Source organism: Meles meles, chromosome X, assembly GCF_922984935.1.
Source record: "Meles meles chromosome X, mMelMel3.1 paternal haplotype, whole genome shotgun sequence".
Classification (NCBI taxonomy): Eukaryota; Metazoa; Chordata; class Mammalia; order Carnivora; family Mustelidae; genus Meles; species Meles meles.
Window position 1 is genome coordinate 39,257,016 of NC_060087.1, and position 15,064 is coordinate 39,272,079.

Sequence of the window (15,064 nt, forward strand, 5' to 3'; positions counted from 1 at the left end):
CAAGGCTTACTAGAAAGCTACACAATGAGCAAGACTGTGCTGTATCAGTGTAAAGATACACAAAAATTAATAGAACAGAATAGAAAGTCGAGAAATCAACCTACATATGTATCAACAATTGACTTTCAGCAGAGGTACAAGGACAATTCAGTGAAAAAAGACAGCCTTTTCAACAAATGATACTGTAACAACTGGGTATCCATATGCAAAAAAATAAACATGTAGCCATAACTCATACCATAATAAAAATTAACTAGAAATGAATTTTAGATTTAAATTAAACACCTAAAACTATACAACTTCTAGAAGAAAACATTTATGACCTTGGTTTAGGCAAACATTTATTAGATACAATACCAACAGGGCACACAGGTGGCTCATCAGTTAAGCGTCTGCCTTCGGCTCAGGTCACGATCCTGGAATCTTGGGATCAAACCCACATCAGGCTCCCTGCTCAGTGGGCAGTTTGCTTCTCCCTCTGCCCTTCACCCTGCTCATGTTCTCCCTCCCTTTCTCTTAAATAAGTAAACAAAATCTTTTTTTAAAAAAGATATAACACCAACAGAGTAATCCATACAAGAACAAATTGATAAAATAGACAATCAGAATTTAAAACTTTTACCCTCCAAAGATCCTGTTAAGAGAATGAAAGACCACCACAGTTTGGAAGAAAATATTTGGAAATCACGTATCTGATAAAGCACTTGTATGTGGAGCAGATGAAGTACTCTCAAACCTCAAAAATAAGAAAATAAACAACCATGACAAGTTCCTACACATCTATTAGAATGGCTAAAATTTAAAAGATCCACCATACCAAGTATTGGCAAAATGTGGAGGAACCAGGACTTTACGTGATACTGGAAGAGAAGTAAAATGGCATAGTAACTTTGGAAAACAGCTTGACAATGATGGAAAGCAGAATTATCACCCCCAAATACGTCTTTTTGGCAAACTGGTTATTTTAAGCTGTTTATTTTTAAGAAACAGCAGACACAGGTGAAGCTGTGAACCCTAAGAAGAAGTGACCCTTTCATAAGAAACATTTATGCGTATAAGGGAAGTCTGTATTTGTGTGTCTTCCTCTGTCCGGAAGAGAAGCATGACTCCAAATTCCTAGAAACCCTTACCAGTGCATAAAGCAAGAACTTAAATTTGCATAAGCCTTACCCTTGTTTCCTATGCTTTTCCTGGTAACCTCCCCAAACTGCTCCCCCACCCCCCACCAGTACCTTTTGTCTTTATCTAGAGATGGTATCTAAGGTAGAGTCTTGGGCCATTTCAGGGAATGACTCAGTTGTTCTGGGTCTCTCCCACATATACAGAAGGTACACAGACATTATTAAGCAAGTTTTTCTCCTATTAATCTGTTTGTTTTTTTCACAGTGGGCGTAGGGAGGTGGGGAGGGGAGTCTTCAGCCAAGAATCTAGAAGGATAGAGGGAAAATTATTTTTCCTCCCCACAGCAGTTACTCAAAAAATTAAATAAACATCAACCATAGGATTCAGCTGCTCCACTTTTTAGACATTTACTTAAGAGGAATGAAAGCCATATATGCATACAAAGACTTATACATGAATGTTCGTAGCAGCTTAATTTGTAGTATGTTAATAACTAGAAACCCAAATGTCCACCAACATGAGAATGCATTAAACTATGATATAGCCATACCATGGAATGTTACTCGGAAATAAAATTAAATAAAATTAAATTAAAATATTGGGGGGCGCCTGGGTGGCTCAGTGGGTTAAAGCCTCTGCCTTCAGCTCAGGGTCCTGGGATTGAGCCCCGCATCGGGCTCTCTGCTCAACAGGGAGCCTGTTTCCTCCTGTCTCTCTGCCTGCTTCTCTGCCTACTTGTGATCTCTGTCTGTCAAATTAAAAAAAAAAATCTTTAGGAAAAAAAAAAAAGAAACAGGCTTTTAAAAAAAATTAAAATATTGGTACATGCAATAACATGGGTGACTCTCAAAGTAATGCTGAGTGAAAGAAACCAAAAAAAGTACATGCTGTATAATTCCATTTATATAAAATTCTAGAGAATGTCAACTTTTCTATAGTGACAGAAAACCACTCATTTGTTTGTTGCCTGGGCATGGGAAATAGTGAACGGAGCAAAATATACCACCCACAAAGTATGCCTATTTGGTATAAGGATTATTTTTGAGCTGATAAATTGGAGAAACGGCAGACTCCTGAGAAGCTCTGCGAACACAGCAGAGATTACCTTTTTGTAAGGAACATTCATATTTACAAGGGAAATCTCCATTAGTAAGTATCTCTCCGTCTCTGTACCAGAAAGAGGACGACTAAATGTCTAGAAACTTATCAATGGGGAAGGCACTGATTTAAATCCACGGTACTGAACTTACCCTCAAGTTTATGTTGCTTTTTCTGGTCACCCGCCATAACGGCTCCCATCCCTCCCACACACGTATCCATCCTTTGTCTTTAGCTGAAGATGGTACTTAAGGTGGTGACTTAGGTCACCTTGGAGAATTACATAGTTTCCCTGGGTATCTCTCATGTATATATGAGGTACTCATATGAATCAACTTGTTTGTTCTTCTCTAAGCTTTTATTACAGGGGGGTCTCAGCCAAGAACTCAAAAGGGTAGAGAGAAAAATATTTTTCCTCCCCTAAAATGGGGATGTGTGGAAGGGAGGAATTTCCAAGGACCTCAAGGAAATTTGGGGAAAATATATTATCTTGATTGGGGTGATATTTCACAGGTATACACATATGTGCTCTTATCAAATTGCACACTTTAATATGTACAACAGTTCGTTGTATGTCAGTAAAAGCTGTGTTCTAAAAATTAGTTAGATGCCAGGCATTACAGTTTTCAGACAACGTGCTCCCTCTGGGCAATCTTAATCTAAATTCACATTTATTATCCATACTCTGATGACTCTCAAATATGCCTTTCCAGCCCAGACCAATTTTACTGAGATTCAGACCTGGTAATCCAATTGCCTTATCTCCATCTCCATGTATCTGTTTCACAGTCTCCCTAAGTGAGCATGCCCAAGGCAGAGCTGTGGATACACCCTCTGAAATCGGATTTTTTCCCTGGTGTATCCTGGCACAAAGAATGACACCACCATTTACCCAGCTGTCAAAACGACCCAGCCTAATTCTGATTTCTTCTCTTTCATCTCCGACATCCTTAATGTGCCATGAGTCTAGCCACTTCTCACCAACCTCACCACTTCACTGACATTAATCCAAACCATCCATCACTTCTCTGGCAACAGCCTCCAGTCAGCCTTCCGGCTGCCAAACTCACTCTTGTAGTTCACACACACACACACACACACACACCCAGCAGCCAGAGATTTTTAAATACAGACATGATCTTTCCATCCGCCCAATTAAAATCTTCCAGTAACTTCTCATGCCCTTTGGATGAACAAGCTGTTTATAATGTGCATTACACACACAAGGTGGTCCCTATTCTTGTCCGGAGTCCCTTCCGCAATTGTTACCTCTTGCCACTTCCCTTGTCACTCTCCATGCTCCGGTCACAGTGAAAGCGGGACTGGGGCTTGGGCCGGGGGGTGGGGTGTGTGTGGGGGGGTGGTATCGGCAGCAGTCTGAAATGGCTTTTCAGCTCCTGTTCTGTATTCAGTGAGAGGCCTCACAGCAATAATGAACAGCAGTGCTAGAGGGGGGGGGGGGGGGGAGAAAAAAAAAAGCAGGCAAAAGTAATTTTACCAAGTTCCTACTGCAGTCAGATGTTCTTGTACAGACAGAGTACGAAAAGGAAACAAAGATGATTTTGGTGGAATTTTTCTAAAGGAGGTTGCATTTTGTGTTTTTCACAAGCTACCCGCTCCTCTGGATTTTAATATTATTGTGGGGTCATAACAAGCGTTTCCTCTATTGTTGGCTTTACACAGATGCGAAGCGGAGCCCAGGAAGCTGGGAGATTGATGAATAGTCGGTTTGATGTATTTGAACCATTCACCACTTTGAGTTAAATGTGCATATTCTGTTCAGAATAGACAATGGGGAGGGGCGGTCCCCTTTTTCCTGTCTAACTTGCATAACATCAGGCCTCACTGCTTGAACTAATGAGTATTTAGAAGTAAAGGCTCCTACTGATTCCAGCCAGTCATTAATTCTCTCCTTGCTGAGCCACTGTGGAGTTTTTCATTGGCCACATTTTTCAGCCCTTACCACTTGCTTCTGAGCAGCAGCGCTGACCCCTGAGGTCCTGTGCCCCCACACCAGACACATAATGGGCTCAGAAGTCCCCTTGGACGGAATTTCACTGGGCACCAGGAACAAATGCAAAGAAGATGCACATTCTAGTCTCAGAACTCTGCTATTGTGAGGAACTTAATTGACCTTGAACGCAAACGTTTATTTTGCATAACCTGGTAGAAGATGAGTGGGGGCGACTTCCGATTTCTCTGCAGCTAATTATCCAGTCAGCGCTACCTCTGTAATCATGTTGTTTGCTTCATTATCACCACAGGTTTGTTTTGTGAAATAGCTTCATTGATCTTGCCTCTCTGTGGGTTTTCCATTTTTACACATTATGTTCTCTTGGGAACTGGAAAACACTGTGTCTCTGCAGATGCTCGGTCAACTTGAAAAGCCTCATTTTTGAAAAGGTCTTAACCTGCCTTCAACTTGAAGCAATTCAAACTTTCCCCACACACATATTAGGACAGAGACCCAGCACTTAAGTAATGTTTAGTATCATCCTGGAAGCTGTTTGTCTGGAAGGTCATTTGCAGACTGATTCTGAAGAATATTCAAAATTTAGGACACTATATTCTTAACAAAAAAGAATATACATATAACTGGGAACGTGACAATTCATTATTCAATGGATTCTGTATTATTGAGCATCATAAATATTTTGTGGAAAACTCAGCCATTTCATCAAGCTATTTCTGAAGGGTCCCTCTACCTCGCTTAGAGCAAAATTGTAACATATTGGAGAAGGGACAGGGAAATGAGGAATGAGTGGCAAAGACTAAAACAGTCCTCATTCAAATTGAGATAAATAAATCCAAGTTGGAAAGGGAAGAAAAGGTTTTTTGCGTTTTTTTTTTTTTTTTTTTAGAAATTTCATTTTGTTCATCAATAATTCCCTGCTCTTTGAAAGGAAGGACAATTTAAATATCTCATACTCACCACTGAGGGGTCCACAAAGCTGCCCAGAAGATCTACCCCCCAACGCCACCCTGACACACAAAACAAACTTCAAATAGTATAGCATTAAAAAAAGACCAAAAATGGTATGTTTGTCGTTAATTGAATCAGAGGCAATACATAAAGTAGGCAAAATGTTGAAAGTACCCTAATGCTTCAAAGTTACAGCACTCCTGGGGCACCTGGGTGGCTGGGTCCATTAGGTGTTTGCTTTTGGCTCAGGTCAGGTCCTAGGATCGAGTCCGCATTAGGCTGTCTGTTCCCTCTGCTCTTCCCCAAGGCTCATGCTCACGCTTGCTTGCTCTCTCTCAAATAAGCAAATCTTTTTTAAAAAGGGAGAATGAGGCAAATAAGCACTGCCAATGTAGTAGTCATCTGCTGACAACATCCATACTTGACAGCCATGACTCAGCAAACCATTTCATGTCAACCTCAACAGCTTTCAATCAGTTTCTTCTGAAAAGACATGATGTGATCTGGGCTTTCAAATGACTTCATCAATCATTCCCACGTTTGCAGGAATATGAAAAAACTGTTCGTTCTTAGCACAAAGGGTTTGCCTATATTAACCTTCAACTCACCCAGACTTCCACAGGCAGCCCTTGCTTTTCCACCAAAATGAGAAAATGTGAGCAGCTAAAAATATAAGTAGATGCAAAGGTTGTGAAACTGCTTTTAAAATGATTACCCTGGAACAATGACAATAGTTGGGATTTCTCTTCAGAGGAAAGAGAAGAGGCAGCTAAAAATTTAAGTGTATGCCCAAACTGGGGAACTTTACAAAGTTCTTCATCGGGAATAATGGTAAGAGTTGGGATTTCTCTTTCTCAGAGGGAAATGAAGAGGCAGAAATTCCAGCCGGTCTTCATCACCTCCCTTAAAGATTTGAGCCACAAGGTTCATTCGTGCTGAAAACCAGAGTTATCTAAGGCCCAAAACCTAAGTGAAACTCATCAGCATTTGGGGACCACCTGGGACCGAGGCAGGGCTGGGAGATTTCCAGATGGACTGGAAGACAATTCATTGATATTTACATAACGAGAATAAATGTTTTCCCTAAGATAGCATTTCCCTTCAGTGCCTTGAGACCACCAGCAAAAGAGGGAGGCACAGAAATTCTATTACATTAATAGTCTTTGTTTTTATGGCTTTGGCATTTATTAACTAGTGGGAGCTGTTTATTGGGTCATAAACTTTACTAATGGGGATATTATCTCTAAATTATAAATCTCCTTCAGTATATGGTTTAGATTTTAAAAGAATAATTATTTAAAGTGTCTGTATAGCTACAATGTATCATGTTTATCGGCATGATTCCTATAATGGCCATTTAATTGCTAATTGTGGGCTTGAACTGCAAATAACCAGGGCAACGACACATATCTCTGTAACAGAACAGCCGTTGTCATCCCACAAACTCAGGAACGTTTCATTGGTTTGCTGCTTCTCCTCTTCTCTTCCCACTTCTCAAGTGAACTGTATCACAAGTCTGTACAAGGGCTAAATTATCTACGTATTTAAAATCTTGAGGGAAAGACAACTGACTGAAGAGTTGAATAGGTAAGTGACAAATGTGTCAGCCTGAAAAGTTCCAGAGAAAGTTCATCCTTCTAAAAGCTTGCTCTCTGGGGAATGAAAAATCTTAAAGTGACAAAATGGCTTGGCACTGTCAGTTGTCTTGAAAAAACAAAACAAAACAAAAAAACCAGTAATACAAACCTAGCATAAAAATCAAGGAATCAAAATTAGATTTTATGGGTAAATGATTCTAGTGTATAAGTTGAGTATTCCAGTTTATTGGAAAGTCCTTTGGGGTGTATTCTAACTGAGGCACATGGAGAATGAACCTACGTTTATATATAGAAATAGTTTATTGATCATCTTCGAATAAAAAAAGAGAAAAGAAAAAAAAAAGAAAGAAAGAGCCATTGTTGTCGACCAAACTGGTACCTCTGAGTGCCAAGAAGCCAGCTCATTTCTAGGCAAGATGCCACAAAAGTGGAATGTAGGAGTAATGAAGTGGCAGGGGCCCCTGACATGTCATTAGTTCCTTTTCCCCTCCTCTAAGCCATCCCCAAAAGGTAACTGTGGAAGCCCCCCTTTCCCATAGGCTTCTCCTTGTGTCTGAGAACACCAGGCACCCAGAGTTAGGGTACACAGCATCCAACACTGGAGACTGGGGTAGATTGGGGGCAAAGTTCTCACAGTGAATTCCCAGAGGTCAATGGTGAGAAGTTTTCATCAAATATACACTACATGACAAAAGTTCTGCTGAGACTCAGAACATATAGGCCTAGAAGAAACATCAAAATAGAACCAGAGAAAGGCAGGAGGGAAACATGCTACAGTCCTAGAATATTTAAACCTCTGGGGTGGGTGGTATGTGTGTGTGGAGAATGGACCAAAAAAGATCTCTCAAAATCTTCAGCATTCACATCCCTACATATTTGAGACATAAAACATTTTTTGGTCATACTATAATTATATATACATGCATATATTCCTAAGATAACAGCTAACTTTAGATATAAAATGGGCATTAAAAATCTAAACCCTGCACATGTTTCAATTTCTCTCCCAAACTAAGTGTGTGTGTGTGTGTGTGTGTGTGTGTGTGTGTGTGTGTGTGTGTGTGTGTTGTGGGGCAAGGGCAGGAGTCCTTCTCATAGCTTTGCTAATTTCAGAAAATACATTCACTCTAGAGAGGTCTAAGGATTATTTTGATAAGGTGGGTTGCTACAAAATTTAATTATATAAGTAATAAACATGTGTCAAAAAGATTTCAAAAAATGTTTAATAGAATCACAACTTATTGCTCAGATATAATTTGATTTTATATTGTCATGTATAGCTGTCAAAAGTAATTTTCTTTTTGTGTTGCAATGAATCAAATTATGTTGGATAGAAAATTACCGTCAGATTCTTTGGTATTAATAAATCAGACATGTAATAAAAATGTTTGACGTTTCTTTAAATGGCATTTTTAATAATGCTGGCACATCAGTAGTGTATTTCAGATGTTCTGAAAAACTAAAATGACAAAAGGGATTTAACTGTGACCTATGGATTTCAATTCAATATGAACCTTGTTTTTTTTTTTTAAATGAAATTATATCTACTGAAATAAACTTAGTGAAATGAGAGCAGGAAATCAAAGGGAGTTGCCCGAAACTGGCATATGGCTACTCCTCCTCTAAGCCGAACACATCCTTTAAAAGGCGTACGTAGTTAATGTATTTCGCGGGGATAGGTGACGGCATTCCGAGCCACTCATCTTCACATCTCTAGGAAAAGAACCAAAGACGGATATAATTATAGCCACATGTCAAAGTGCGGTCTTGTACATGCAACATTGAATGGTTTCTTATTGTTATCTAAGCTCTTGATATGTAGCTTATTCTCAAGGCAGACGTAGACTGAATTTTTAACGCTCATGTCTTCATCCCTCCATGTGGTGGAATTGTACACCCCTGCTTTTTGCCATGCGACTGTGCAGACCCTCCTGTGGAGTCTGTTTTCCTGTCCTGTGATGTGGGCTTGGCCACATGACTGGCTTGGGCCTACATAATGCTAGCAGATATACCCCAAACAAGGCTCTAACATGCTTGGATGGTTTGGCCTAACCTACTGTCCCTCTGTCACTGCCATGAGAACGTGGCCCAACGTGCTACTGCTCTCAAAAGGGCATGGGTGGGGGCGCCTGGGTGGCTTAGTCGTTAAACCTCTGCCTTTGGCTCAGGTCATGATCCCAGGGTCCTGGGATCGAACCCCACATCGGGCTGCCTCCTCAGTGGGAAGCCTGCTTCTCTCTCTCCCACTACCCAGCTTGTATTCTGTCTCTCGCTGCCTCTCCCTCTGTCAAATAAATAAAATTAAAAAAAAAAAAAAAAAAAGGACATGGGTGGATCAAGGCCAGCCGACTTACAGGCCCATGGATGAGAAAAATACATGTCCATCGTTGAGAACCACTGAAATTTGGGGGGGTGGGTTGTTACGCAGCATTATTTCACTGTTAACTCCCGCAATGCTTTATTAAGACCTCGGTTATTAAAATCTGAACTGCTAGCTACACTAATCTGAACTGCTAATAAATTTATTAGCTATGTACTATGTAAAGGTACTTTTTAAAGTTTTTATCACAGAAAACCCTAAGAGTCAGGTTTTATTATGATACCTATTTACAGAAAAGGAAACTGAGGCATAGAAGGGTTAAGTTGCTTGTCCAAGAAACTTTCAATAAGCAGAGGAGCCTGGACTGTAACCCCAGCCATGAGGATCCAGAGTTCTGCTCATCTGCTGAGCTGCCCTCCAAAGCCTGGCAGCCTGGACCAATCTGGAAGCAGCCAGCTCTCATCTTGCATGGCTACATTTGATGCTACCATTTTCCTCTAGAAAAGCTGAGTAGAGAACAATGTTGTTCTTGAAGTGACACACCTTTTCCTTCTCAAGAATGCCTCCTGGGCGCCTGGGTGGCTCAGTCCGTTAAGTGGCCGACTCTTGGTTTCTGCTCAGGTCATGATCTCAAGGTTGTGAGATCGAGATGTGCATGAGGCTCTGCGCTTGGCATGGAGCCTGCTTAGGATTCTCTTTCCGTCTCCATCTGCCCTCACCCTCACCCCGCGTGCACACACATACATGTGCTCTCTCAAAAAAAGAAAGGAAGGAAGGAAGGAAGGAAGGAAGGAAGGAAGGAAGGAAGGGAGAGAGAGAGAAAGAAAAAGAATGCCTCCTGCCAGACATTGGAAGTTGAGCCCAATCCACCAACTGGCTGTGTAAAGAAGGAAATGGCCATCCAGATGGATGAAACCTAAATCAAGGCCTAAGGCATATTTATACCACATGGAACTTAGTGAAATGTCCTTCCTACACCAAAAAGCAGTAAATCGCTGTGTGTGTATGTACATATATACACATACATATATGTACACACACAAAATTATATATTTTAATTAACAGTCATTTGACTATTCAACATGTCCTCGGAAATTTCATTACAAAACTTAGAGCAATTTTTGCTCTTAAATGGTGTTTTTAGATTTGATCATTTTATAGAAGAATATAATACAAATATATGCATTCAAAATCACTCTTCCTGGATAGGTTTTTTTTTTTTTTTAATGAGAATTTTCAATACAAAAAGAATAAAATACATTATGCAACGCATATCATTGCAAAGAAATTATCGGGGGAATGGATTCTTTCATGAAACAGGCCAGTTCTAGAAGGTCCTTCCCTCATAGCTTCTTCATTAGGCAGCAAAAGTGTCTTATTTTTGAGCAAGGAATCATGATTTGACGTCTAACAATAAAAGAGAAAGAAACTGAGGGACTCACGTTGGAATAACGGCAACTCAAGACTTTGGAGAGGAGAATTAAATTTGTTAGCAATAAGCCAGACTTGGACAAAATGAAACACAAGTAAATATCTTGAGGTTTGAGATGAAGGATGATCTGAGATGAAAAGACCACAACAGTCCATTTCTTTACATCTTGATCACTTTAAATCCCATGGCTCATTCAATGCTTTCTTGATGCTCCAGTCCCATTATGCTCTCTCTCTAGAATCAATACCACTTCCCTGGATTTGACTTCCCTGTCACTAATCTCTAGGATCCAGGTGGGAGGGACTTCTTCTGCCCCAATACCTGATAAATGTCACAGGCATGTTTGCAGGGGTTGAGGAACCCGGAACCTATATACTGCCAATACGCTATTGTGATTCATAATAAGATATGTATATTTGGTCTTCGTCCCTGTTTCTGGCACAGAGCTCCTAAAACCTTTGAAATTTTCAAGATGATGAGAGGAATAAGGTGCCTTATGTGATGTTAATGAGACATTTTTGAAAAGTACCAAGGGATGGGGGCTGGTTGCTAGGGTAACAGACTTTGTAAGTGGAGGGCTGGAACTTTCAGTATCATCCCCCTGACCTCCAGGGATAGAGCTAGAGGTTGAGTCAATCACCAATGGTCAATGATTTTATCAATCGTGCCTTTGTAATAAGCCTCCATAAAAACCGAAAAGGAGAGGAACTGGAGAGCTTCTGGGTTGGCAGGAACATGTGGAGATTCTGGGAATGTGGCATGCACACAGAGGTTGGAAACTCCCCACTCTTTCCCTCTACATCCCCCTATGCACCAGTACCACCCGGGCTGTTCTGAGTTCCATCTTTTTATAATAAATCAGTGATATAGGAAATAAAATGTTTCTCTGAGTTCTGTGAGCTGCTGTGGCAAATTCATTGAACCCAGGGAGGGGTCATGGGAACCTCTCATCTACAGCCAGTGGATCAGAAGCACAGGTGATAAGCTGGTGTCTGAAGGGGGCGGGGGGAATGGACAATCTTGTGGGACTGAGCCCTTAAACCCCGTGGGATCTGATGTTGTCTCTGAATGGATCAAGTTAGAACTGAGTTGAATTGTAGGACCCTCAGCTAGTGTCGAGAATTGTTTGGTATGTGGGAAAAAAAAAAACCCACATATTGGAATTGGAACCAGAATTGTAGCCAACCCCCAATTTTAAGGAGATTTTCACGGGTACTGGTTTAAAGGGATGAACAGAAATTAAATTGAGATCCAAAGGATGGTGGGAAAACAGAAGATAGGATTTAAGCAACTCAGCAGAGGGGAGGCGACGATAAAGTAGAGGGCAAATGTATCTTCTTCATAGTCTTGCCTGTAATTGGGTCCATCTAAAGAAGTCACATGGGCAAACTCTCCACAAAATAAAGAGGTCTTTGGTGACACGAGAAACCCCACACTCCCACTGCTTAACTGTTCTAATAAATCCACAAATATTCTGCGTTACATAATATTAATGACAATCTGGGCAGTGAATAAAAATATTCTTTGTGTTCACTGACCTTTTATTCATGCTACACCACAAAACGAGCAGAAAAGTGCAGGTCAGATTGTATTCCCTGCAGCGCACGTACATTGGGAATGGAAATAACTGTGTGGTAATTCTACAAGAGGAGAGCCCATCCACAGCTGCCGATCCTTCCCCTTCCAGATGAGGATGAGCTGCTGGAGTTTCTGTAAAACAGCCTCCTGACTGTGCATATCCGCCATCTTAAATATCTGTGCACAGCAGGCTGTGCCAGCGCCCCTCCTGAAATTCTCACCCTTTCCACTTTGGCCCTCACCGGCCTGAGTTTCAGCACTCGTGTTCCTCTGCCTGAAAGCTTTTCTTTGGCCTCTGAGGCCCACTTTGGCTGCCCCTGTGACATGCCACCAGTACCCCGGGAATTCATTCTTTTCCCCCCTCGTCAGGAGCAGCTCTCACCCATGACTGACAGGAGCTGATTCATGAATAGTTCACCCCCCTTGCGCTTTGGGTGGGAAAACGCTGAGTCCATGTAGGTCACTGGATCCCTGAGTTTCCCAGAGGCATTAAGCACCAGTCACCAACATGTGTTACTGGTTTGAGGCTAAGCCCTGTGGTAGCTCCTTCCCTTCTACTCTTCATTCCCTGCTTCCTTAATAGTCTTCCCTCCATCCTCCTCACAATCTATATACACTCGAATCCTTATCTCCACGTCAGCTTCTTGAGGAAGTCAAACAAAGACACCACACCGTGTGATTCTGTGTTTATGAGAATTAACAAAATGTCTAGGAAAGTCACAGCACAGCTCAGAACACAGCAACTTCCTGACAAACTGGTGGGTGGATCCAGAGTCTCCTTTGTGACTTCCAGGTAACTCAAGAGATGGCGCTCCAAGCCCAAAACTAAATTCAATTTCCTTCAAAGGAATATTTTCTGGAAGGAGGAAGGACTATGAGATGCAGAGCAGAATTCAACAACGATGCACAGTCACGACTCCAAAATGGCTGGGAATCATTGTCTGCAAGGGGGCCCCACGGCATCTTCCATGCTGGCTTTGACTAAAGCTACGGACCATGTCAAAGAAGTTGGCAATAAATTACTTGTTCATCAACGGTGGAAAAAAATGTAGCTGCTGATCTGTAAAATCATACAACCTTGAAGCAAAGATGGCACACTGGCTGGGAACCCAGTGAACAGCAGCTGCCCAGTGAGAATAGCAAAGCTGTGTGTGAGCTCATGAGCTCTGGATTTATTTGCTTTGACATTTTTAAAAGGAAATTTAATTGGATTATGTCTCCTTCTAGTTTAAAATTTTCTACTGTAGTACTGGCCACCAGATGCATGAGGGGGAAAAGCTCGGGAGCCAATTAAATTCCACGCTTCACTGAAACAAGGTTATTTTTATTCCTCCCAAATGTAAGGCTGATGGAATCATGTTAGTGATTTCACTATTATTCCCCTCCCCATGCTCAAAAAAAAAAAAAAAGACGTCTCTATAGGAAACGTCTATGAATTTGTAGACAAGTCCAGTAGGGTGTATGGAACTAAATTGTGGTTTTCTTGGATTTACTGCCTTCTAATAGGTTGACGTGACCTCAGAAGTAATTCAATTGACCAAGTTGTAGAAACAATTTAAAATTTCCATGAATCAAAGGGAAATTAATTGGGGGAAGAAATTTTGCAAATATTTGTTGAGATAATCAAGAGCATTGAGATGTCATAAGGAAAAGCTCATTGATTAAAAAAAACACACACACACAAAACAACAACAACAACAACAACAAAACCCTGGAGATTTGCCTATATGCCTAAGCATTTCTGTCTTTACTATAATGCCAGTATGTCCCAGTCACTTCCCACCGCCCTAGACAAAGCTTCAACGGAGCTGTCATCTGTGTGAGTGTAGCTAAAACACAGGTGTGGCCTTTAAACAAGAAACCTTTCCTTGAAGCTGCCTTCCAGGGTAAATAAAGCTTCCAAGAGGACAGGAATTTTTGCTGAGCTCTAGTGGTAGGCTTCTGCATATGATTCAAGATGACCTCGTCCCGTACTTTGAATCAAAGTGGATTCTGGCAGAATCGTTCCCTACTAGGTCACAGTTTTGTGTTAGGTAACTGGTCTGTGTTTATCAGCTACTTTTGAAATCTAATGAGAATGACTAATAGTCTTTAATTTCAACTGCTAAATTCAACCTCAACTCTTAGAAATAACTGCTTATTTATTAGAGCTGGCAATAGCCCCTAACTATATAATCTTTACCTTTAGGAATGCCTTTGAGTCTCAGCTTCCTGTCTACAAATTGGGAAGAATACTTAAATTTCACAGGATTGGGACAATGAAACATCACAGGATAGTCCATGCTCTAAATGTGAAAAGAAGATCTTTCCCAAGTGGGGTGTCCAATGACGTATCCCAAGGTGCACCCGAGCAGCCCCCTGCTCCCCATGCCAAGGCCATATGTCACCCTTTGTGGCAAGAGAGGGCTGCAGAGTACATGGCTAATGGTCTGGCAGTTACAGTGCTCATAAAATGAAGCCACATCCATTTTTTTCTCAGAAATGTCAAAAGATAAGACGCCAGTCACACAGTGCAAGTTATAAAGTTTATACGAGAACCAATTTAGTGTTATTTTTTAAAACGTGGCTTCGGAGATTAACCAGATAGGCTCTAAACTGCGGGCCCTATTCTGCCAGTTTAACAGCCACCATCTGTGAGCAAGCACAACAGAATGGAAATGGGGTCTCCAGGCTTTGACAGCGCCAGGGCAACATGCTGGAACCGTAGATCATCACACAAGGAGTAGGAGGTCAGTTACAGCCCCGGTGGCTCACCATGGGCCACTGTGGGAGGCAGGCAGAGGCCCAGCCAAGGGAGCTCCTGAGAATTAAGGCTACAGGCCACAGTCAAGAGTCAGATGGTGGATGACAGTCAGCTTATGCCCAGCTATGTAGGGAAATTGCTCACCAAAGGGCTAATCAAAGCTAGATGAGCTACAGACCATTGTCCTCTTTGTAAATTTCACTGGTTTGTTCTTAGACCCCAGCCCTATTAGCTGAGACCACCTAGCCAT

At 41.4% G+C, this 15,064-nt stretch overlaps 1 protein-coding gene across 3 annotated transcripts in view; it reads right to left on the bottom strand.

The window, feature by feature from the left end:
• Nucleotides 1-7,917: 7,917 nt before the first annotated feature.
• EFHC2 (EF-hand domain containing 2) overlaps nt 7,918-15,064 on the bottom strand; it is a 186,729-nt gene continuing 179,582 nt past the window's right edge. For all 3 annotated transcript variants that reach the window (XM_045994580.1, XM_045994581.1, XM_045994582.1), the window contains one exon: nt 7,918-8,454. In XM_045994580.1, coding sequence (XP_045850536.1) covers nt 8,353-8,454 — 102 coding nt within the window. In that variant the 3' untranslated portion in view covers nt 7,918-8,352. The remainder of the gene's footprint in view (nt 8,455-15,064) is intronic.